At 49.5% G+C, this 23,034-nt stretch overlaps 1 protein-coding gene across 1 annotated transcript in view; it reads left to right on the forward strand.

Annotated features, from left to right (window-relative positions):
* Nucleotides 1–15,835, forward strand: part of Xkr5 (XK related 5) — a 23,399-nt gene extending 7,564 nt beyond the window's left edge. Inside the window, exons 3-7 of the mRNA XM_050136518.1 lie at nucleotides 5,613–5,797; nucleotides 6,882–7,091; nucleotides 8,467–8,636; nucleotides 9,780–9,891; nucleotides 13,506–15,835. Of these exons, the coding sequence (XP_049992475.1) occupies nucleotides 5,613–5,797; nucleotides 6,882–7,091; nucleotides 8,467–8,636; nucleotides 9,780–9,891; nucleotides 13,506–14,620 (1,792 nt within the window). The 3' untranslated portion in view covers nucleotides 14,621–15,835. The remainder of the gene's footprint in view (nucleotides 1–5,612; nucleotides 5,798–6,881; nucleotides 7,092–8,466; nucleotides 8,637–9,779; nucleotides 9,892–13,505) is intronic.
* Nucleotides 15,836–23,034: the final 7,199 nt, after the last annotated feature.

The following is a 23,034-nucleotide window of genomic DNA, read 5'->3' on the forward strand; positions in this document are numbered from 1 at the left end:
TGCTTCTGTGATTTCCCTCTCTGTTTCCTTATCCTTAGTGTATAGGAAGGCAACTGATTTTTTGGAGTTGATCTTGTATCCAGCCACGCTACTAAAGGTGTTTATCAGCTGTAGGAGTTCTTTGGTAGAATTTTTGGGGTCGCTTATGTATACTATCATGTCATCTGCAAATAACAAAAGCTTAACTTCTTCCTTTCCAATACGAATCTCCTTGATCCCCTTATGTTGTCTTATTGCTATTGCTAGAACTTCAAGCACTATATTGAAGAGGTATGGAGAGAGTGGACATCCTTGTCTTGTTCCTGATTGCTTTATGCTTTTGTGGCAAGAAGAAGTGACCTGGGAGAAAGGGCCAGGGTTTTTCTTTTTTTTTTTTTTCTTTTCTTTGTACGAAAGGCTACCAGGCATGGATCTGGCTCCCCTGTGCCCGCAGGCATCTCCAGAGGAGATGGGAAGTTGTGCGTTTTCAGACCCAGCGCGTTTCCGCTCTCATCTGCCTCATAACCCAATAGAGTTGAGGGACGTTTATAAGAGGGGAAGAGACCAGGGACCCGACAGGGGGATCCTGAAGCTCAAGAGCATCCAAGGAACTGCTGCCAAGTGCTGCTCTCTGCCTGGGAGTTTGTGCCATCTGCCTGCATCCAGGCTGAACTGGGGTCAGAGGAGAAGGGGCTTCTAGAAAGACATCCAGTGACTGCCTCCTCTCTGTGTTCCTCCCCAGCAGACCCTTGTCATATAGAGGCATCCAGAACACGCATGTGCCACAGTGGTTTCTCCCAAGCTGGGCCTTCCTGTCTGAGCTCTGTGTTCTCCTGAAACAGCAGAGCTGTCGCTAGTGAGGGGTGAGATCTCAAAAACAATGAATAACTTATCAAACAAGTGTGTGGCTTCAACAGGGACAAGAATTTGATAGCTCAGAAACAGAACTCAGAGTGGTCTTAAGAAAGGCACATTAACTATTCTTCGGTAGATCTGCCTTTTGGGGCTCTGTAGTGACCCTGGGGACCCTTATAAACCTTCAGAGAGGTGAGGCCAGAGGTCAGAGGTCAGAGGCGGTCCAGATCTGTGGCGTGTGACAGTGAACTCCCCCAGCACCACCACTAAGTGACGGCATGGTTTCCGGTCCATACTTTAAAATTCGCTTGGGTAAACGAAAAGATGAGTGCAAATCGAAAACTGCCAGAAATGACGGCCACGGAAAGCTAATTTACAAAAGCCATTCAGGTGATTACAAAGGCATGCATAGAGCCTGGTGTGGCGACACAAGCTTGTAAGCCCAGGCTTAACGACGAAAAGCCAGTCGGATCTCTGAGGTAGAGGCCAGCCTGGGCTACATAGTGAGACCCTATCTCAAAGTAATAATAATAATAGTAATGGTGATGATATAGGAGGTGGAGAGATGACTCGGGAATAGAGAACACAGGCTACTCTTTAAGCATCAGGGACGCCCCCTCCACAGTATCCCAGAGATTACAGATGAGGCCAGCTAACTTCTCAGCAGAAGGCGCTGAAAGTTCAAAGTGGGGAATCTCTGGCTCTGATACAGCTGCTCAAAAACAAAACAGGAGATAAGCCATGTAGATCAGGTTTGGTTTGGTTTGGTTTTCGTTGCAGTTTGGCAAAGGCACCTGTAGGGGGAGCCAGAACAACTGTGTTTTGCACAATCCCAAACTTTAGAAAATGAAGCCCCGCTCGTTAACTGACTCCATAATGAAATGCAGAGGAATGAACTAACCACAGAGAAATCGATTCAACAAAATCCCTTGAGGTAAAACCCCCTTAGAGAAGACGCAAATGGATTCTGGTTTTAATTCCAAACAACACAATCTTTAATGTTAAGTCTACTAACTGTTCAGGAGAACCTGACCTTAGTGACAACTCATTTTACACAAGGGCAGTCATTTCTCCATCTGAACATTTTGTTTACACTCTGATGCTGTGTGTGCTTGTGTCTCCTTCACCTTGTTTAAACAGCCCGCATGTCTACTTAGAAACGCATCCCAGGAGGATGTGAGACTACCTAATATGCCCCTCCTCAGCGTGCGTCTTGGCAGAGCAATTTTTCTACAGCAAAGAGAAAGTTAAGACAAACTTTAGTGGCATATAAGACCAGCTTGACATGGATAGGTGCAGATTCGGTGTTCAAACACAGGTAAGGTACTTGCCTCCAAGACTGACTACCTGAATTCAATCTCAGGGACCCACTCGGAAGAAAGAGTCAAATTCCAAAAGTTGCCCTCTGACTGCCACATGTGTGTCATTGCACGCATGTGTGCACACACACATACAGACACACACACTAAATAAGCATACGAAGCACAGCTATACTCCAACCTTTCACTGTTGACAGTCTCAGCTCTATCACCACCAAAAACATTACCACGGGCAGAAGAATCATTTATTCCCCAAGCTGTGAGCCCAGGATAGACCATTCTAGTTGTGGTGGAAGTGTCTATGAGCCCAGGATAGACCTTTCTAGTTGTGATGGAAGTCGGTGTTATTAAGAGCCGAGAAACTTAACTCCAAAGACCTGTCAGGTAAAAGTAATTGCACGTCCAAGGTTCTGCTTATGGTACATGTTGTTTTTAATGCAACTAGGAGTCTTGGGCCCTCGGCAATATGGCTCACATGGAGTGACGTGCGTGTGCCTTGCTGGATTGCAGACACATGTAATTAAGTCCAGTGTCTGAGACTAGCTTGGGAATGGCTGAAAGCACTGGCGTACCATCAAGGCCAAGGGAAGGGCCTGGAGCGAAGGAGGGAGTCAGGCCTTAGAGAGACGGCACCAGGAACAGTTGGCACAAGCCTCCACAAACCCAGGATAGGGGCGGGGGAACTGAGACACAGCATCCAGAAGAGAAGTCAGGGTGCTTTTCAGGACCTCAGAAAAAGCTCCCACTGCCCCCATCTCGTCCCAACTCCCTAGGGAACTCCCCCAGCAGCTGCCCCCTAGTCTCAGCCCGAATTCCTCCATCTCTCTGCCTGACCCCAGCCTGGCAAAGCCCTCTCTGCTGTTTTGCTGTCCCCGGCCACGGGCCCCATTCCAAAGCCTCTGTCTGGTCCCACTGATGTCTCATACGCCCTACGCCCAGCTCGGCTTCGCATCCGCCGCTGTGCTGTCCTCTCCAGGAGGCGCTCACGGACCACCTTCACCTCCCTAGCGAGGACCTAGATGCCAGGCACTCAGCCGATACATTTTCTTCCTTGTTCTAAGCAGTGTGTGTGTGTGTGTGTGTGTGTGTGTGTGCTTTGCACAACTAAAACTCACAACTCACTTCTCTAAAGAACATCTTTCATTTGCCTTATTCCTTCTGTAGTCAAAGCCTAATAAAACTTCCAGTTGGAGGGGTTGAGGGTGTGACTCAACGGGAGAACACCGATTCAGCCAGCACAGGGCCCCTGGGTGCCATCCCTAGCACCACATGGGGGAGGGGGGTTTGCTGAACTAAAACCCTTTGGTGGGTACTGGAGAGCAGGCAGGAAGGGGAAACTAGCCCATCCCGTGGGGAGATGATCTGGGAAGGAAAGGAAAACTATGGTGTGTGGTTTTAGTACATGCTTCTCCTAACATTAGTCTGTGTCAGGAACAATGGTCGCAGACACTCAGAGGAAATCAATTCTCAGCAGGACTCAAAAGATGGAAAAGAAAACTTATTTGTCCTAAACATCTTCCCTGGACCCTCCACACCAGGGATGAAGTCGTTTCAAAGTCAGCCTCGAACCTTGGGCCGGGAGGTGGGAATGTTGGCTTGTCATCTTCAGAACCTTAGCAAGCTGCTTTGCTGGCTTTCCTAGGTGACCTCAGAGGTTCAACTCGCAGGGGGAGCCATTGGGTACTGCTATCCACGCCGTAGGCAGTGGCATTCTGCCCCCTTGCCGCACAGCTTAGACCCAGGGAGGATGTTAGTAAGCGAGAGTAGACCCTATCCCTGGTAGGCCCTCAAGACCAGGTCACCCCAGGGCAGCTGCTCTGGTTATCCGGGCTGTGGGGCGGTGGCCCTTTCACAAGGGGACCCTATCAGCACAGAGTGCCTACTGAATGTTTGCGGAGACACAGGCAAGGATGTGCTCTCGCTTCTTTCTAAGTCTTGATTCCCGCTGCACACTAGGAAGGTCGCCCAGTCGTGCCTAAACTGGCGTGACGCTGCAGCCCTGCTCGGCCCAATCCTGCGGACTTTTGAGACACCCCAGCAGGCTATTGTGTGTCATGTGACTCTGTCTTACGTCTGCCCTTGACTTTGAGAATGTTCCGTGCTTTTTCAAACTTGTTGCTACTCTTTTCGGTGACCTTTCCATCCTCAAGGTGACCAGTTGCTAAGGTTCTGCTTTGGGTCCCCAATATCTGCACACCACCTCCTCTAGCCACTTCCTGTCCGTTCGACCATGCCCATTGCCTCTGTCCATGAGTCTTAACTTGCAACGAAAATCCCCAAATCCTTCTGTTTACCCCTGTCAATCAAGCAGCTGCTAGCAGGCTCCTTTCTGTGCATGTTAATGTCACCAGTTCCAAGAGTTTGAACTTGTAGGTGTCTTAGAGTTACCGGTAAGCCCCTCTCAATCCTGCTCCACCAAGTCCCCCTCTGCATGCTCCAACATTCCCTGCATTTGCTCCTTTGCTTCCATTTCCAACACCAAACCTTTGGTCATTCCTGCTTGAGTGCTGTATCAGCTTCCATAGCTGTTGTGCACACACCTACATATGCACACATATACACACATATACATGTATTTATGAGATACATGTGGACATTCATGTGTGATACGCACTGTATGTATGTTCTGTGTTCATGTACACTTTACATGTGTGGACATATGTACACATGTCTATGTGTGCATATGTACTGTGTGTGTTTGCACATGCTGTATGCAGGCATATGCTTGTACACTGAACATTCATGTGTGCACATACATTTATACATAGATGCACTCATTTACAAACATGCCTACAAATGTACAGATTTATCCCATATCTCAAACACAGCATACATACCTCTTCCAATCAGTTTTCCAGAGAAAAAGCCAACGTCCATGGGCCAAACTGAATTCTGATATAGTTAAATAGGATCCTATCAGTCCTTAGCTTCCCCATCTTGCCCCACCTCTCTTGCCAGCCTCCAGTGAGGACCCCAGCTGCTTTTACAGCATTCCTGTCTCAGGCACTGAGAGCTCTACACTCCTTGGAGGAAGATGAGCGCTCCGTCATCACTATGCTCCAAAGGGGTGATTACCCACAGTGCCTTGCAGCAGATCTCTATTGAAGGGGTCCTTAGCCCTCCTGGAAGACCTGAGGTGAAGACATTGACCAAGATTTTCTACAGGCCTCACCAGACCCCGTCTTGGCTCTTTAACCTGGCAGTAACTTCAGCCTACCCACCTATCCTTAGCCCTTCTAACCTTGGGGATAGTCACCTACAGTGACGCCCTGCTGAGCACATGAACTGAAATAGGCAGCTTGAACTCAGAGCTCAGCAACCGCCTAACTTGGAGGCCCTAAGAGGCATCAGTCGGGCACTTCTGAGAACGCCTCATATGTCCGTGTGAAAGGTTGGTGTCTGTGGCAGCCCGCACGGCTGGCTTCATGGTCTATGTCATGATGTCTTTGCTCTCTGTAGGCACTGGGACTCTGTGGCAGCCGCTCTGTGGAAGGGAAGGGAGGCTTCCTGCTTAGGACAGCTGCACCTGCAGGAGGCTGACCTGTCGGCGCTCCGGCTCCTGGAGGCTCTGCTCCAGACAGGGCCTCACCTGCTGCTCCAGGTGTATGTGTTCCTAGCCTCTGACTTCACAGATGTTGTTCCAGGTGGGTACCTTTCACCACGACTCACACCCACTGCTTCCCAGATGACGGGAACATGCGCCTGACCTTGTAGGACCCCGTGTCCCCTCTAGGATTTCTCCTGTTTGGGAGAGCAGGGAAACCCCACAATGACTAACACAAATGATGGTTACAGATGGCTTTTGCTCGGGGTCATGAGGTCACAGAGAGCTGGTTTCTTGGGGTAAAGCATCTAAAGTCAATCCTTAAGACAAAGTTGTGCAGAGAGGAGATAACCTTGAAAACTCCCGTGGGGAGTCTGCTCCTCGGGGAGTCTACATGTTCGTCTCTCCTGGGGCTACCCTGTTAGTAGCTGACACCTGACACCCCACATCTGCTCATCTCCTACAGATGTGTTCCCAGCTTTCATCCAGCCAGAGCACCTCGTTACTTCTTCCTCCCCCCCCTTCCTCTCTCTTCTATTTAAGTACCCAAACTTAAAACAGAAGATCTGAACACTCTGATGTGGCTGCTCATTCCACCATTCATCAAAACCCCTTTATGTGTGGCAAATACTTGTCATGAACCATGTCTGTATGCATCCTGTAGGATCCACATCCTTTAAATCATAGTTTAGGCTGGAGGCCTTAGAAGCCCAGGGACGGACTTTTTTTTAATATTTATTTATTTATTATGTATAGACTATTCTTTCTGTGTGTATGCCTGAAGGCCAGAAGAGGGCACCAGACCTCATTACAGATGGTTGTGAGCCACCATGTGGTTGCTGGGAATTGAACTCAGGACCTTTGGAAGAGCAGGCAATGCTCTTAACCGCTAAGCCATCTCTCCAGCCCCCTGACAGGGACATTTTAAAAGGACATCAAGAAGAAGAGCATCTAGGCCACTGAGCAGTGAAGCCATTTTCTGCCTCTTCTTGCTTCCGTGTAAAGACATGTTTGTATAGCATTATTAGGTTACCCACCTAATGGTACATCGTTATATTGCATATGGTCAATAGTGCATCACCATCAGGCTAGTTTTTTACAAGGAATTTATTGTTGGGATGACCGAGGGCATCTGCACGTGTGCTTCAGAGTCTCTAGGGATCTCTTTCTGTTCAATCCTCCAGGGATCAGCGCCTTACTTTCCTGGTCATCACTGTCCTGGGCCCTTGTGTCATACAGCCATTTCTTGGGTGTCATGAAGCCAGGCCACCGCACGATGCTATGGGCTGCCCTCTTGTGCCAGCACTTCTGGAGGATGGGCATGTTGGGAGCCCGTGTGCTGAGCTTGGTTCTGTTCTGCAGGGTTTACCGTGTTTGGGTTTTAGTGGTTGGAGGTAAGTGGGCCTTCTGTTCTATTCATTAAAGCCTTTACAGTAATGGTTCACGGTCCTCTGTCCTAGATCTGTGACTACTGGGCTCAGCAGAGGACCTTAGGGAAGCAGAAAAGCAGGCCTCTGTGTTCCTAGGGGACCTCGGCAGATTGGAGGCACAGATGTGGCCTCTCTCTTCAGCAAAGTAACCTGGGCTCACCCTTGGTACTGGCAACTACAAAAGACAGGAATTGTAGACATTCAGTCCTCTTCAACCTAGAACACCCACAGCATGGCTTCTGCTATGCCCTGCCAGTCAAACCATCCTTGGTAGTGCAGACCCATGAACACAGAGGTCCAGACCCTAGCTCCCAAGAGTGTGCCTCCAATGCAAGAGGTGGTGGTGCACGCTGACTCCTTGGTTACAAATCCCAGGCTCAAAAGTTCCAGCTAAAGCTGGAAACCTGGAAACCCAGTTCTCAGGAGACTATGGTAGACCATCCTATAGAATGTTGTTGCTCACACAGGAGGTCCAGGTTCCACCTGACCCTGTGCAAAACTGTGTAGTATATAAGCTGCTTCTTAGAACCTCCATAAGCACCCTGTTTCCTCTGGTTTTTTTTTTTTTTGGACACTTTGTCTAAAACAGGAAGTCCCCACTGAACCCCAGCCTTCTCTTCGCCAGCAGCACAGATATGAATGTGATGACCAAGAGTCTGTCTAGCCCTTCAGACTCCTGAATGGGGCCTGTGTGTCCTTGCCAAGGACAGCAGTGTCCTCTGGTCATCAGTGAATACACTCTGCAAGAGGGAACAGTGTACTCTTGTTTTAAGAGAACCGAGAACATTGAGAAATAGCTGGCCCATGTACCCAGAGCAAACATTTAATACAGTTATTGGCAGAAAAGAACATTTTTTTGGAAAAGAAAAAAAAAGTTGTGTTCCTACGGAGAAATTAACTACATTTTATCCGTCATTTTAAAATTCAGCCTCTGCTCCAGAATGAGGCTATTCATCTTAAAATATAAGAAGAAAACTTGTAACTGGTCCACATGGAGTTCTCTTTGGGTCTGGAGGGTTGGGTTTGTAGAGCAACAGTGTAAAGAGAGTAGAGGGCTTTATAACTGCATCTTTAAATGCTTTCGGGAAGCAAAGGGGGATCCATAGGTAAGGCCTGATGCATGTCACTGAATCCAGTCTGTTTCCTCAACTCCAAACTAGGTCAAATGCCTCCTGGGAGGCTCAGAGAGACCGACACGCAAAGGTAGAATGAGTAGCTTGCCTGTGCCCCCTCAGTTCTCTTCTGGCTTTGGAGGATCTCCTGTGGGATGCTCAAGTTCAGCCTCACCCCCTTCCCATCTCCCCACTGAACGTGGACTTCCACCCCTCCCCCTCTCCAGGTGCTCACTGGCTGGTGATGTCCTTCTGGCTCGTAGCCCAGCAGAGCGACATTGTGGAGAGCACCTGCCACTGGAGGCTCTTCAACCTGCTGGTGGGGGCCGTGTACATCCTCTGCTATATCAACTTCTGGGACAGCCCTTCCAGGAGCAGGATGGCCAGCTTCTACTTGGCAAGTGGCAATGGAGGTTTTCTTTAAGCCTGGTTTTTACATTACCTTGTTAGGTGGGGGAAGGTGCACTTACGCAGGTGTGTGCCTGTCCGTCTATTAAAGAAGGAATACCAGGGGCTGGAATCGGCTCTGTGGGTAAGAGTACTTACTGTGCATGCATACAGACCTGAGTTCAAATCCCCAGCAACCAAATGCCTGTGACCTCAGCACTTGGCAGTGGGGGGGTGGGGAGTACGGGGGAGGAGATACAGGCAAACCCCAAGACCTTACTAGACAACCTTGCCAAAATGTCAAGCTTCCGGTTTTGTGGAAGACCCCGTCTCAGGCAAAAAAGTAGAGTGATGATGGAAGACACTGCAGCTCCTCCTCTGCCTTCCACATGCCTGTGCACTGTGTGTGTGCTGTGGATACACACACACACACACACAGGAATAGCCTAGCATAAGGAGAAATTACAGTGATTACACACTTTGACAATAGGCTGACCTCCAACTGTTGCCATCTCATCAGGTGCAGCCAACTCAACAGACTTTGTTAACAGATGCACTTGAGGACCTTTTCCAAAGTGGAGATTCCCAGTCCCGTCCCCATGAGGCCTGAGAATTCTTGTTTTGGAGGTCGCTTTGGGCAGCCTTGCTAGTCCACCTCCTTTGGAAGCTGCATGCCTGGGCTCACTTTCTCCTTTCTCAGAGGTGGAACAGCTCTGGAAATTGTGGCTTCACTCATGAGGGACTTACTCATCTCAGCAGACACACAGCCTAAAACATGTTAGCAATGACCTCGAGGCTGGTGTGTCCAAAAGCCAGAGCTTTCTAGCTATAAATGCACAGCAACTCCTCCTGGCAGCTTTGAGGATGTGGCTGAGCTGGTAGTACCTGTGCCAGCATCTGTCAGCTGTCTTAGTGTGGGATGGATAGAATCCCTTTACCAAACACCTGTCATTCTCACCATACCCCCTTTGTGTCTGTGATTTTGTGGCTGTCATTATGAACCACGCCAGCAAACCTCCCCTTGTAGATATGTTCCCATTGGGACCTTAGTCCTGCCTGGAGGCAGCACCCTGGTTTGTGAACCCTAGCAGGTACCAAGGACAGAAGGGAGGAGCTTCAGATAGCAGGACATGTGGCTATCTTGACCCCACAGGTCATGCTGCTGGAGAACTCCATCCTCTTGCTATTGGCCACTGACTTTCTGCAGGGGGCACCATGGACCAGCCTATGGACTGTGGCGGGAGTCTCGTCTGGATTTCTGATTGGTAAGACTTAATGAGCCTTCTTAGCCACGATTCCTCCCCCCACACACACACACACTTGTATTTTATTTATTTTATATTTATTCTTTCTATTTATTTTCATGGGTTTGCACGTGTGGTATGGATGCATGTTTGTGCACATGTTCGCATGATGTGTGTGCAGATGCCCCATGTGAGGTCCTGAATTTGATTCCAGATGTCTTCCTTAACCATTTATTGAGTCGTGGCCTCTCACTGAACCGAGGGCTCCCGGATTCCTCATAGTCTAGCTAGCCAGCTTGCCCTGGGCCTTCCCCTGTCTCTGCCTCCCAAGTGCTGGGATTACAGGCAGCTGCTCCATCCCTTCCCAGCTTTTACGTAGGTTCCCCAGCATTCACACTTATGCAGCAAGTCTTCAGTCCACTGAGCTGTCTCCTCAACCAAAACCTGTTGTTTTGTTTCTTTGGTTAGTTAGTTGGTTTCTCAAGACATGGTTTTCTCTGTGTAGCCCTGGCTTTCTTGAAATGCAAAACCAGGCTGGCCTCGAACTCAGAACTCAGAGCTCCACCTGCCTCTGCCCCTTGAGTGCTGGGATTAAAGGTGTGCCACCACTGCCCGGCTACAACTTTTTTTTTTTTTTTTTTTTTTTATGAGCTGGAAAGACAGGGAACAGTTTAAGAGCCGTGAGTAGAAGATGGGACCCAGGCTGTGGGTAAGGAGGCTGCTGCCTACAACCTGAGACTCGGAGCTTAGCTTTGTCTAACTGGCTGGACTGCTAAGAGCCTCAAACAAAGGTGGGAGCAGCCACATCTGTCCAAAATGCTGCCCGTTAATTGAGTAGAAGATGCTGATCTCTAAGCTGCATGTGTGAGTGGCCAGTTGAAAGCCTAGGAGAACCCGTGTCCAGAAGAGAGTTAGTCCGCCACCGACAAGTCAGCCTATTGCTCTTGGCCTGTGCCCAGTCATCTCCCCGTGAAGAGGGACTCCCTTGGGATATGATGGGACGGTCCTCACAGCTGAGAGGCTTAATCATTCATTTGGGATTTTCTAGTTCACAGGAGGTATGAACACTTCCCGTAAGCCCAATAGACTGGGAGTAAAACTGGCCCCTCATGCAGAAGGGACTGATCTGTGTAATGCTTTTCCTTTGCCCACCAGCAGGTGGTGCTGGACACACCTCTGGCTTTCCTTTGGCCCTCTGGGAATCCCCAATAGGAAAGGGAAGAGTGTGCCAAAAGAAAGAGCGGAAACAACGCAAGTGTGAGTCAGTCCTTAAACCCAGGCGTTAGAGAATAGTATATCTGATACGTGTTTAAAATCATACCAAATTATGTTATTGCCAGATGTGATGGCTCATTTCAGTAAATCCAGGGCTTGGCAGCCAGAAGAGAGAGCATTGACGTGAACTCCAAGCCATCATGGTGTACATAGTGAATCTGAGGCAAGCCTGGGCTAAGTAGAAAACCCCTGTTTATAAGAAAAATAAAAAATAAAAAAAAAAGAGAAGCAACACTCACAGATAAAGTGACTATTTAGCATTCAAGAAGCCCTGAGTTCAATGCCCAACACTACTATACATGAACTGTAGGCAGACAGTGGTACATGCCTTTATGCCTTTAATCCCATCACTTAGGAGACAGAGGTAGGAGGACCTCTGTGAGTTCAAAGCCAGCCTGATCTATGGAGTGAGTTCCAGGACCGCCAAAGCTACACAGAGAAACCCTGTCTCAAGAAAGAAAGGAGGAGGAAAAAAAAGAGCTAACTATATAAGCCATATATGATGTTTCATGCCTGCAATCCTAACATTTAGCTCACGCAGGATTGACATAAGTTTGAGACCAGCAAAGGCCATGTATCAAGGCTTTGTCCCAAGAAAACAAGTAATTTTTTAAAAGAAAAATTATAAGCCAGGTGATGGTGGTGCACGCCTTTAATCCCAGCACTTGGGAGGCAGAGGAAGGTGGATCTCTGTGAGTTCGAGACCAGCCTGGTCTACAGTATGTCAGGACAGGCAGGGCTACACAGACATCCTGTGTCTCAAAGGAGGAGAAGGAAAAGGAGGAGGAGGAGGAGGAGGAGGAGGAGGAGGAGGAGGAGGAGGAGGAGGAGGAGGAGGAGGAGAAGAAGAAGAAGAAGAAGAAGAAGAAGAAGAAGAAGAAGAAGAAGAAGAAGAAGAAGAAGAAGAAGAAGAAGAAGAAGAAGAAGAAGAAGAGATTTAAAGAGAGAGAGGAAAGAAAAAGAAAGGGAGGAAGGAGGAAGAAAATTATAGAAGCTGGAAAGATGGCTCGGCAGTAAAGAACACTGGCACCTCTTCCAGAGAACATGAGTTTACACATGTGGAGTCTTATAAGGGTCTGATTCTAGTTTCAGGGCATTTGGTGGCCTCTTTGGAGCACCAGGCAGGCATACATGCAGGCAAAACACATATACATAAAATATTTCTCAAAGAGTTATAGTTCCAAGAATACAGGCTTGAAATAGTTCCTGCCCAAATCTCGGCTCCCCATTTCCTTCTTTCCCTGGACAAACATGTATTTAGTGCCTACTGCGTGTTAGCCTTGAGCCTGGCCAAGAGTCCAGCAGGTAGCAGGAAATCAGCGCTCTCAGTGCCTCTGGCTGCGGCAGACCCTGCTGCCTACCCAGCATCCGGGGCGCGTAGGGAGGGTAGCAAAGGTCAGCTGGTTTGCTGCTCTTCTCTGCCTTGGTAGAACTGACTGCAAACGCTGAGTGTTTGGGCTTGGTAGGCATCCACGGCATTGCATAGGAACTAGCACGTCAGCTGTGTCCAATACAGAGAGGACAGGAATGCTGGTCCTTGTCCCCGCTTCCAAACCTACCGCACACCAGTGCCCTGCCCTTGTCCCCGGAGACATTGAGGGTCTAAGGGCAACGTCCTTTGGGTTCCCTCCTCGGGTCTGCCACGCTGCCATCTCCCGGCGCCTTCAGCCTCCTCCTCACACTTAGCTCAGGTCTCCTGAAACTCTAACGAGCACCCTTAACCCAGGCACTTTCTCCAGTGTGACAGGAAACTGGAAGCAGCGTGGGCGGCTTACTGGAATGCTCTGTCAAAGAGATTATTGCAGCAGTCAACACTTCTGATCGACATCAACGAAACTGACAACAGCGTGATTAAGATGTTTGTGCACAGAGGAAGTGTTGTTGTTCGTGGAAATGCCTTGATAGGGGCTTTTGAGGAGCGGGACTGACCTCTGCTTCGGGCTCTTGTTTTCGAGGTCGCGTTCTTACCTCCTGCCTCCCCCGGCTTTGGCATCTGTCCACACCGTGCCGGTGGTGTGGTGGGATTCTGGAAGTTACGAGATTACTACTTTGCCTCTGGTGCCCGCGTGCAGACACACATTGGCCCATAACTTGAGGGGTCAATGCCAGACGCCCTCCAGGCTGAGAGGCTCAACAGAACGAAGCCACGGCTGTACGTTCTTTTAGGTTCAGACACATTTATAGGGTTAGATGCTGGGGCCTGTTTAAAACTCCTCCTGAACAATATCCAGTTCTGAGCCTCTCTACTGTAGGTCAAAATTATGCTGCTCAAAGTAGCCACTGAGACTGCCACTCACGGGGGGATATCGGGTGTCCCAGAATGTCACCTCATGTTCTCCTTTGTGCTGTTTTCTTCCCAGGCAGTGTCTCGCTGGTTCTTTATTATACCTTGCTACACCCAAAAGCTGCAGACATCCAGCAGAGCTTCCAGAGGAGATGCTGTGGCCCCATAGAGAATGACAAGGCTGAATCAGAGGTTTCGCCCAGGGCTGTGGTTCCAGCAGGGGAGAGGTCAGAGAGCTCAGGCTGGTGCCAAGAGGAAAGCTATGAGCTAACCCGTCTAGATAAGGCCTCCAGCCCAGCGCAGAGTACGGCAGAGGTGGAGTTGGGGGATCGAAGATCTGGGGAGTATTCCTTCTTTAGCCACCACCACTGGCTGTTGGTGAAACTTGCTCTCAAGACAGGAAGTGTATCTAAGATCAACGCAGTCCTTGGAGGTGACAGCCGTGGCTACTCCTGTTCCCTTGTGTTGGGGTCGAGTCAACACTGTAATCTGCAGAGGAAGCCCCTGTTTTCCCAGAAAGATCTCCCATCCTCTCCTTGTGACCCTTTGACCTTGGAGAAAGGCTCTGAGTTCGCAGGTGCTCCAAAAGCAGAGATGGAGTCACTGGAAACTTCGAGCTTTGTCTCCTTTGCCAGCGAGCATGAGGACAACTCAACCACCCAGAAGCCACCAGCTCCACAGGAGGTAGACAACCCCAAGGATGGGACCGAGGCTGACCTGGAAGCCCAGGGGAAGGATGCGGATGGGCCTCTGAAAGGGGAGGAAGGACAGGCAAGCACAACACTGTACTTCAGTGCCACCATGGAAAGGACCACGCCCTCCTACCAAAAAGGCAGCCCAGCGGCCCTGCAGGCATCCCACTTGGGGACACTGAGAGAGAGCGGGCCTGTGCAGCCTGCTTCGCCCCAGGCAGCCACTAAGCCCTTTCCTGTCACCGTGGCCAACATTAGTCCCATTCCTGGCAGAAACTTCTGCCCCAGTGCAGGCCTCCCTGGGCGAGCCCCAGATAGCTCAGAGTGTGAGGAGTGGAGGGAGCCTGCCAAGGACCTATGTGCACAGAGGTCATTGCCAGGGACGAGCCTGAGACCCGCTGAAGAGCCGCGATTCACATCGACCCCTAAGTCTGAGTCTATCCAGAGGGACCATAGCTGCAGAGACAGGAGGAAACAGGAAGTGAGTTTCTTCATCTGATCTTAGCCGGGGTGGAACGGGTTGAAACATCAGACTGGCAGTTCAGCATCGTGGGAAGAGAAAAAGCCCACACCTGATGCCTGTGTCCTACTTCTGAACTCTACCTGCGCACCTGAAGAGATGAAGGAACAGGATGGGATGACGTCTAAAATTTCGCCCCGCCCACCCCACCCGACGTATGCGCAGCAGAGAGTCAAGTGCCGTGGCGACAGGCAAAAGGGTTTCCGGCTCCTTTTATGAGGTGCGTGAGCCCCAGCGCATTTCTCTTGTCTGCGACTTCCTGGAAATGCAAAAGGAAAACTCGGAGACCAGTTTCATCCCGGACTCTTTGTAATTAGCTGTTCTTCACGGGGGACGCTTATTCATCACTTGTTAAAAATGCTTTGGGGAGGAGGAGATATGACTCAGCAGTTAAGTTACGCTATTCTAGAGGACCCTGGTTCAATTCCATGGAAACTCATGATCACCTGTGACTTCAGTCCCAGCGGAGACGATACGCTCTTCTGGCCTCTGTGGACACTACACACACATGGTACACAGACACACGTGCAGGCAAAACACCCATACACATACAGTTTTTAAAAATAAAAACAATGTGCTTCCTAGATACATTATTTTTAGTCTCTTATTGTTACAGAACACATTCTTTCTGGATGTAAACGAGAAGTATGCTCATAACCGACATAAATGAAAACAAGAGCACCATTTTGAGTTCAGATCCTTTTGATGGGACCGAAGTAACAGCTAGGCACAGACGTTTGGTTTGGTTGTTTTTGACTGAACTAGTTGGGTTGGTTTTTTTTGTTTGTTTTTTGTTTTATTTTTATTTTTGTTTTTTTCATATGCATTAGTGTTTTGCCTGCAGATATGTCTGTGTGAGGGTGTCAGGGCTGCCATGTGGGTACTAGGAATTGAGCCCGGATCCTCTGCAAGATTAGTCAGTGCTCTTAATCTCTGGGCCATCTCTCCAGCCCCCGCAGTCGGTTGTTTTAAGACAGCACCTCAGTCTCACTATGTAGCCAAGAATGGCATTGAACTCCTGGTCCTTTCTCCTCCACCATCCATCCTTCCTTCAAACCAACCATTGGGTCTCTGTTTGCTTTTTAAGCTATTTCCTTCATGTCTACACTGTGTTCCCTCTTCCATTCAATGTACAAGAGCATCAACAAGGGAAGGAAACATCCTTGCCCAGATGCCCAATTCCTTTCTAACTCTTCTCTGAAGGCATCCTTTGCTGACACGTGATTCCTGTTATTTCCCAGAGTTCTCCTTCCCAGCTGGTTAAGGAAGCCCATTCATAAACCATCAAAGAGCAAAGCATGTGGTGGGGGGGGGTGCGTGGTTTGCCCTCTCCAGACACCTCTAGGTCCTGAGGCCATCACAGGGCATGAATAAGAAGATGATGGTGCTGCCTAGCTCAGCATCCCCAACTGGGGGTGAAAGAAGGATGCTACGGTACATGGGTAAGCAAGACAGGAAGTAAGGGAGTTTGTTAACAGTGACACTATAGTCATTGTGCTTCCGTGGGGTCAGGCTCCTGTTCTACCTAGGCTCACCCCAAACCAGATGAGAGCAATGTGGGCCTCTTCCTGCTTCCTAACAGACATCATCCCATGTCTCCTATCATATCCACTTTAGCGCTGCCTTTGCCTGTCTTCCCAAGCCTGTCCTGGCTAAAGTCCATCTCCGTCTCACTTTCCCTCCTGCAGGGAATCTTCCTACACTTTAAGTTTCCATTGTTGCTAACACCACCACCAACAACACACACACACACACACACACACACACACACACACACAAAGATCACACATCAAGGTGCCATCTCATCTTTGAGGTCTAACACCAAAGCCCACCCCAGGTGGTCCCTGGGGCAATACAGGAAGGACGAACTACCCATCCCTCGTAAATGTCATTACAAACTTCAGTTTCTGCGTGACTCCTAGTGAACAGGCACTTGTTCCCAGGAAGGCAGGGAGGAGAGGAGAAGAAACAGGGGGAAAGAGGAGTTGTCCTTTCTTTACAAACTTCTCACTTCTCTGACAAGCTGGAAAGCTGGATCTTTTCCCATAATTCATCCTGCCTTTCATTTAAGGAATCCTGATGAAGGGACACTAAATAAGATTCATCCTTTCTGCCCCAGGCCTTCAGCCCAGCATGACCTTCACAAATGACCTCCTGTCAAGCTGCAAGTCAAGTACTCAGGTAGCCAAAATGACAAGAAAACAGGCGTAGACTTACCATAGAACACCAGTGAGCCCACACTGACTTTAAATGCTTATTGTGACGCCTACTGAGTGCTGGTAAGCAGGGCCACACTGTTACACAAGGAAGAAATGCAGTTTGTGGCCATGGTACTCGGGTGAAGCAAGTGACCCTCCCCATCCCCTCTGAGACGGGCTGCCATCTATAGGACCCAAAGGCTGATCTAGGAAAGACAGACTCTATTTCCCTCCTTCAGGGATAACATGAACCATGAAGACACTCTCTAGGAGTGAATTTAGGACCTTTAGCGGAGTGACCCCACAGTAGGCAAGGTTGTATCAGCGCATTGCACTGCAAAGCAACCCCTTAGGCAGAAAGTTATAGAAGCAACAATAAGGGTTAGAAAACTCAGCTCCGTGGCCTTTTTGAGTGATTGGGTTTGATGGGCAGAGGGCAGCAGGTTGGGGGACTCTTTGGGAAATGTTCTGCACGTGGACACTGCAAATCTCCTTTGTGGAGGACAGCTCAGGGAAGAGAAGCTGTGGTTGGCAAAGAAACAAACACCACTGTATACTCCGTGAGACCTCGGTGTCTTATAAATCACATGGTCTTGCTTTTGCCTTGTTTGACAATGTCTCCAAGTGCCCTTGCATTGTGCTCTGTAAGATGGCGTTGCCCAGCCAGAGAGCACCACGGCCATCCGGCAAGCTTCAGATCAGGTCCTAGCGACTCAGGTTGTTCTCTTCCCTCAGAACATTCGTGGTGGCTGGATGACCGTCAGGTTCCCGCTTCCCCTCCAGAGAACAGACATTGCTCATTTGCCCCATGTCTGCACCACAGTGTGAGCTCCACGCTGCCTTGTCTTCAGTAGGCTAGAGCTGACCTGAAATAGGCAGGCTTCACCCCTGTCCAGGAAAAGAGATAGAGTTGGGCATGGAATCCCTTAGGAACCCAATGTCAATGCCATAGCAACAGAGCTAAGAAAAGCAGAATCAAGCCTGCACCGTCTTGCCTGTGTCCATCACCAGGCTCGGAGAAAGAAGCGGGTACAGCCCTGCTCGACACAAGCATCATTCCTCCTGATGGCAAGCACCCCACTAGTGCCTTCTCTTCCTTCTACACACCAGCTGCATGGAGGACCAGCTAGGCCTGGATCTGAGGCCTATCGTGGATTCTCCCCTCATCTCTGTCCACCTCGTGACTTAGCCTTCCCTACCGCTCCCCACACTCAGATCCAGTGACTCCCCCACAGTCCCCTGCTGCATCTCGGAGCAGTCCTTGCACCTGATCAGCACCCCAAGATGGTGGAGCTGGGTCTGTGTGCCTGCTGTGTCTGCCTCATTCTCTTCCATCCAGACTCCAGCAGAGGCACCCATTAACCCAAGTCCAAAATGGCCCAGGGGGATTTACATCTGCTGTTGCAAAGGCCTGATCTCTAGTCTTCCAAGTCTCTAGGAGAGAGACACCTCATGTGTCTGAAGACAGATACTGTACTGATCAAACAAACATCTTTGATGCCCTGCCTATCAAAACACAGGAGAACCTAGAGCTCCCAGGCTTGCAGGAAATCAGAGTTGGTTTCTGTAAACATTACTGTAACTAGCTCCCTAGGATAGCTTTTTTGCTCAGTGGTCTGCCCCCTCATGATCCCTGGCCTGATGGATATCTGTGTCTGGCATTTGGCAGCCATTTCCTATGTGTAACTCAACTTGGAAGTTCCCTGCACACCTCCAGGAACATAACTTCTAGGTTTTGGTCCAGACAATTGTCCCTGCTCCGGCGCCTCTTGTGGCAAGTGTGTGTTTGCAGACAATCGCCAACACATAGGGACCTGGAAGGAAGGAACCATAGACATGACCACCCTGCCCCCAAGGTGGGGCAGGGTCAAGATCATGATGGGGAAACCCACAGAGACAGCTGACCCGAGTTTGTGGGAGCTCGTGGACTCTGGACTGAGAGCTGGGGAACCTGTATGGGGCCAAAAGAGGACCTATGAATGTGGGTGACAGTTGTGTGACTTGGGCTTTTTGTGGGGCCCTTGGTAGTGGAACCAGGATTTATCTCTGATGCATGTACTGGCTTTTTCGAGCCCATTGCTTATGGTGGATGCCTTGCTCAGTCTTGATGCAGCAGGGATGGGCTTGGTCCTCAACTTGATGTTCCAGGTTTTGTTGACTCCCTGTGGGTACCCTTACCTTCTCTGAGGAGTGGATGGCGTGGGAGGGATAGGGAAGGGGGAGGAGAGAAGGGATGGCGAATTGTAGTTGGTATGTAAAATGAATTAAAAAGAATTAAAAATGACTACCCTGTTCCTTCTCATGCAAGGACCACAGTAGCCCAACCCACACAAAAGCTGAAGGGCACCAAGATCCCACATACCCTGTAAGGTCAGCTCCCACCACCAGTGCAGGTCCCAGACGGAGGAAGACTGAAGATGTGTTATGCCCAGATCCTCAGAGGCCCCCCAAAACCAACCAGGAGACTGAGTCCCGTATGTGAAAGCCAAGAGCTTTCATTCTTATTAAAGTTCAAACTTGGACTTTCCAGGTGACTTTAGCCCAAGCCCTCTTTGTACCGTCTGTTTTGAGACAGGTTCTCAAAAAGTTGCCCATGGCAGTCTTGAATTTGCCATCCTCCTGCTGCGGCCTCCAAAGAAGCCGAGGTTACAGGCGCACTAAGAACGGGATTTTACGTCTTCTGCGAGAAGACGGGTAAGAAGGAAGCTATCTGGCGAGTCCTCCTTAAGCTCTCGCAGCACATAGAGAAAGGCTCACCTGAACACGTGGACCTGACGCTAGCTGGCCATGCTCCTCTGCAGATGGGCGCGTCAGCTTTGGCTGCAGCTCAAGCAATGCTTGCTCAGTCCCGGCAATCTCAATCAGCATGACACATTGCTAGGGGACATGGGTCATTCACAGGCTCTTCTATAGCCTGAATGTCCGTGGCATGTCGTCCGAGACCATCCCCAGGCCAGGCGTGCCCTAGAGAGACTGGGCATCTTGGGATGTCCAACTTCCATTAGGAGAAGCCACACTTCTTCAGTGGAGGTGTGGACAGACTCACGTTACCGCAAGAGGCCTATGACTGAACTTCACCCACACGGCCATTCCTCTTGCCAACGACTCTGCAGTCACCACGAGAAAATGTCGATAAGAGGGAAGAGCTAAGGCAGTTACCAAAGGCTCAGAATCCAGAAATCCAGAAATAACAGGCTTTCCGTGCCCCCAAAGGACCTGTTTTTATAAATAATTTTTAGAAATTCAATACACGTTTTCTCTTGCTGCTCAAGAGAGTAGGCAGAGGGGCCACCCACCAATACACGTGGGGTGTACGCTGTCAGCTTTTAACTTTCGCTGATTCTGTATGCTGCTTCTGCTTAGCTGTGCTCCTGCCTGCCCACTGCCCAAAGTCAGGGCTGTTCACAGCTGTTGGAAGGGCCAACAGACAAGCTTACGGGATTTGTCAGCCCCAGAGAGAACTCATCAGCTCCTTGGATATTCCTCTGCAGCCTTTTCCTTCAATTCTTTCATTACACAGCTAAGGGGGGCGCAGGGAAGCCACACCTTAGACAACACACAGCCAGGCACACACAGCAGTCCAACACTAGTGTGTAACATCAAGCAGGACGCAGATCTTTGTGGTCCTCCGCACCCTATCAAGCAGAGGACTGCGAGACCCCTTTTGAGCTCTCTCCTGAGCAGCTTCATCCACTGACCACACTGAGGTGAGCTAAGCACCACGGAGGATTTTATTCTAACATTTTTTATTGTTTTATTATTTTGTATGTATAAGTATTTTGCCTACATACATATCTGTATACCATGTGTACGCAGGGCCCATGGAAGCCAGAAGTGGGTGTAGGATTCCCTGGAACTGAAGTTAGGGGTGGTTATAAATTGCCACCTGGGTGCTGGGAATTGAACCCGGGTCCTTGGGAAGAGCAGCCAGAGCTCTTAACCACTGAGCCACGGCTTCAGTCCATTTGCTTTCCTCACTGTTTGCTTTTAGATGGGGTCTCGTGTGGTCAGGCTGACTTGGTAATCTCTATATAGCCACCAATGGTCTTGTAACTTCTGACCTCCTGTGCCCACCTTCTCAGTTTCACATCCCACTTATATGGTGCGGGGAGCAAACCAGGCCTTCTTGATTCTAGACAAGCATGCTTATCAGCTGAGCTTCATCTGCAGCCTGCCCACCGGGCTGTTCGCTGCCTGCCTTTCATCCTCATTCCCCTTCTACCTACGACAGCTGATCTTCCCAGCTTTCTGGGGTCTCCTGGGATGGAGGATCTTCATGCTAAAAAGACCGAAAGGGCTGGGAACTTACCAGAAAGTAATTCTACTGAGTTTGTCTTCTACCTTAATACAACCATCAAGTCAGAAGAGAAAGAAAATGCTTCTGACTTAAAATGCGGAGGAGAAAAAAATCAGGTGTGATAAGGGAAATGCCTGCAATCCCAACATGCCAGAGTCTGAGGCGGGAGGACTATAAATCAGAGCCAGGTTATAATTCATAGTGAACCCTGTCCAATATGTGTGTGCATGTGTATATATATATATATATATATATATATATATAGAGAGAGAGAGAGAGAGAGAGAGAGAGAGAGAGGCTGTAAAGATGGCAGTTAAGATCCCACACTGATCTGTCAAAGGGCCTATATATATATATCTCAAGCATCCTTGTTCTGGCCTCTGAGAGCCCCTATACTCATGTGTACACAGTCACACACAAGCATGCATATATGCATAAATTGAAAATAACAAAATATTTAAAAAAAAAAAAAAAGCAGTAGTTCCCTGGGGCCAGCCCCTGAACCCTGCCCACACCATGAGTGGCAACTGAAGTCAGTGCCATGACTGTCGTGATGACCTGGTCTGCTCTGAAAGTGACAGCCCAGATCCAGACTCTAAGCTAAGCTCAGAAGAGGAAACCACCCATGGAAAAGTCCACAAGGATATAAACTCATGACCACATCCCGGTCAGGGTTTCCAGGGTGCATGGAATCCGGGTCCTGGTGGAGCTCAATCTTTCCAGCCGCTGTGACAGAGACAGGTCTTCTGGATTGTTTACACATTGGCACGGCTGGGCTGGGGAGGGGAAGAGATGGGGAGGGGGATGGGAGCAGAATAAACAGCTGGGTCTGCTCCTAGCATCGCCCCCTTCAAACTGAAGGGGGGGGGGGGGCACGGCAACGCGATTGTCCCCAGCCCACGAATTTGCGTCTTTTAATTGACACGCCTTTAGCTTTCTTTTTTTAAGCAGCATTGGGTAAAATAAAGAGATTTCCATTTTTTTTTTCTTTTTTCTTACTCCTTGGCTAACTAGCGAAGATATAAGCTCAGGGTTCTCTGCTCCTCGGACCTGTGAGCAACACAGGAAAGGCGCCCAAGTCTCTGCTTCAGCCCTCAGGGCCAGAGTGTCTGCACCCCACCAAGGTCCCCCTCCGTTCCTCCAACACTCCTTAACAGTCTTTGCCCTGGTGCCGTAAGGACGCTGACAGACAGCTCTCCAGCCTTGATGAGCCACACCAGGCACAAAGATGGACGCTTAGCTCACAGTCCTGAGAAAAGAAGGTACAGCCCCCTCTCAGCATACACAGGTTCTCAGGGAGAGCAATAAAAAGCCCCCATAAAGCAAGTAACCGAGCTCTCCAACAGGATGGGAGGGCCTGCCTTCTGCCGGAGGCCTTCTGGGCACATGGGGAAAAGGGGTTTGTGCGTCGTTTCACTGCTTGGTCACCAGCACTGCAAAGAGGTTGGCAATGTCTCCCTTCGCCATTCGGGTCCAAGCTTCCATTCGCAGTTGCAAGAATTTGGAAGTTTAATATGTTTGCTTGGTTCTCCAACCCTCAGAGGACTCTGGGTAAACACGGAGATTGCTGATCGACCCAAGTAAGCGGAAGTAAATGGGTGCAGTTGAACGTTGTGTGCCCTAGAACACACTAAGGATTGTAGTTGTATATTCCCAATAATTGATAACTGAAAGTTTATCGAGCTTAGTTCGGTTTGGGTTTGAAATAAGCAGCCAGCTGCCTCCGTCTCCTGTGTAATTCACGGTAACCCTGAACCCCGAGTCTAGGCTGCAAACAAACCATTCCTTCCTTGTGGAGAAGGAATTCGCTGACACTCCAGGATCTTGTTGATAGCCCCAATTAAGACATTTTCTGCGGTGAACTGGTGAAGTAGGCTTTGGATGTGTTTCATTCCCCC

This window comes from Alexandromys fortis, unplaced genomic scaffold (genome assembly GCF_014885135.2).
Source record: "Alexandromys fortis isolate MF-2015 unplaced genomic scaffold, M_Fortis_MF-2015_v1.1 scaffold_3, whole genome shotgun sequence".
Lineage (NCBI taxonomy): Eukaryota > Metazoa > Chordata > Mammalia > Rodentia > Cricetidae > Alexandromys > Alexandromys fortis.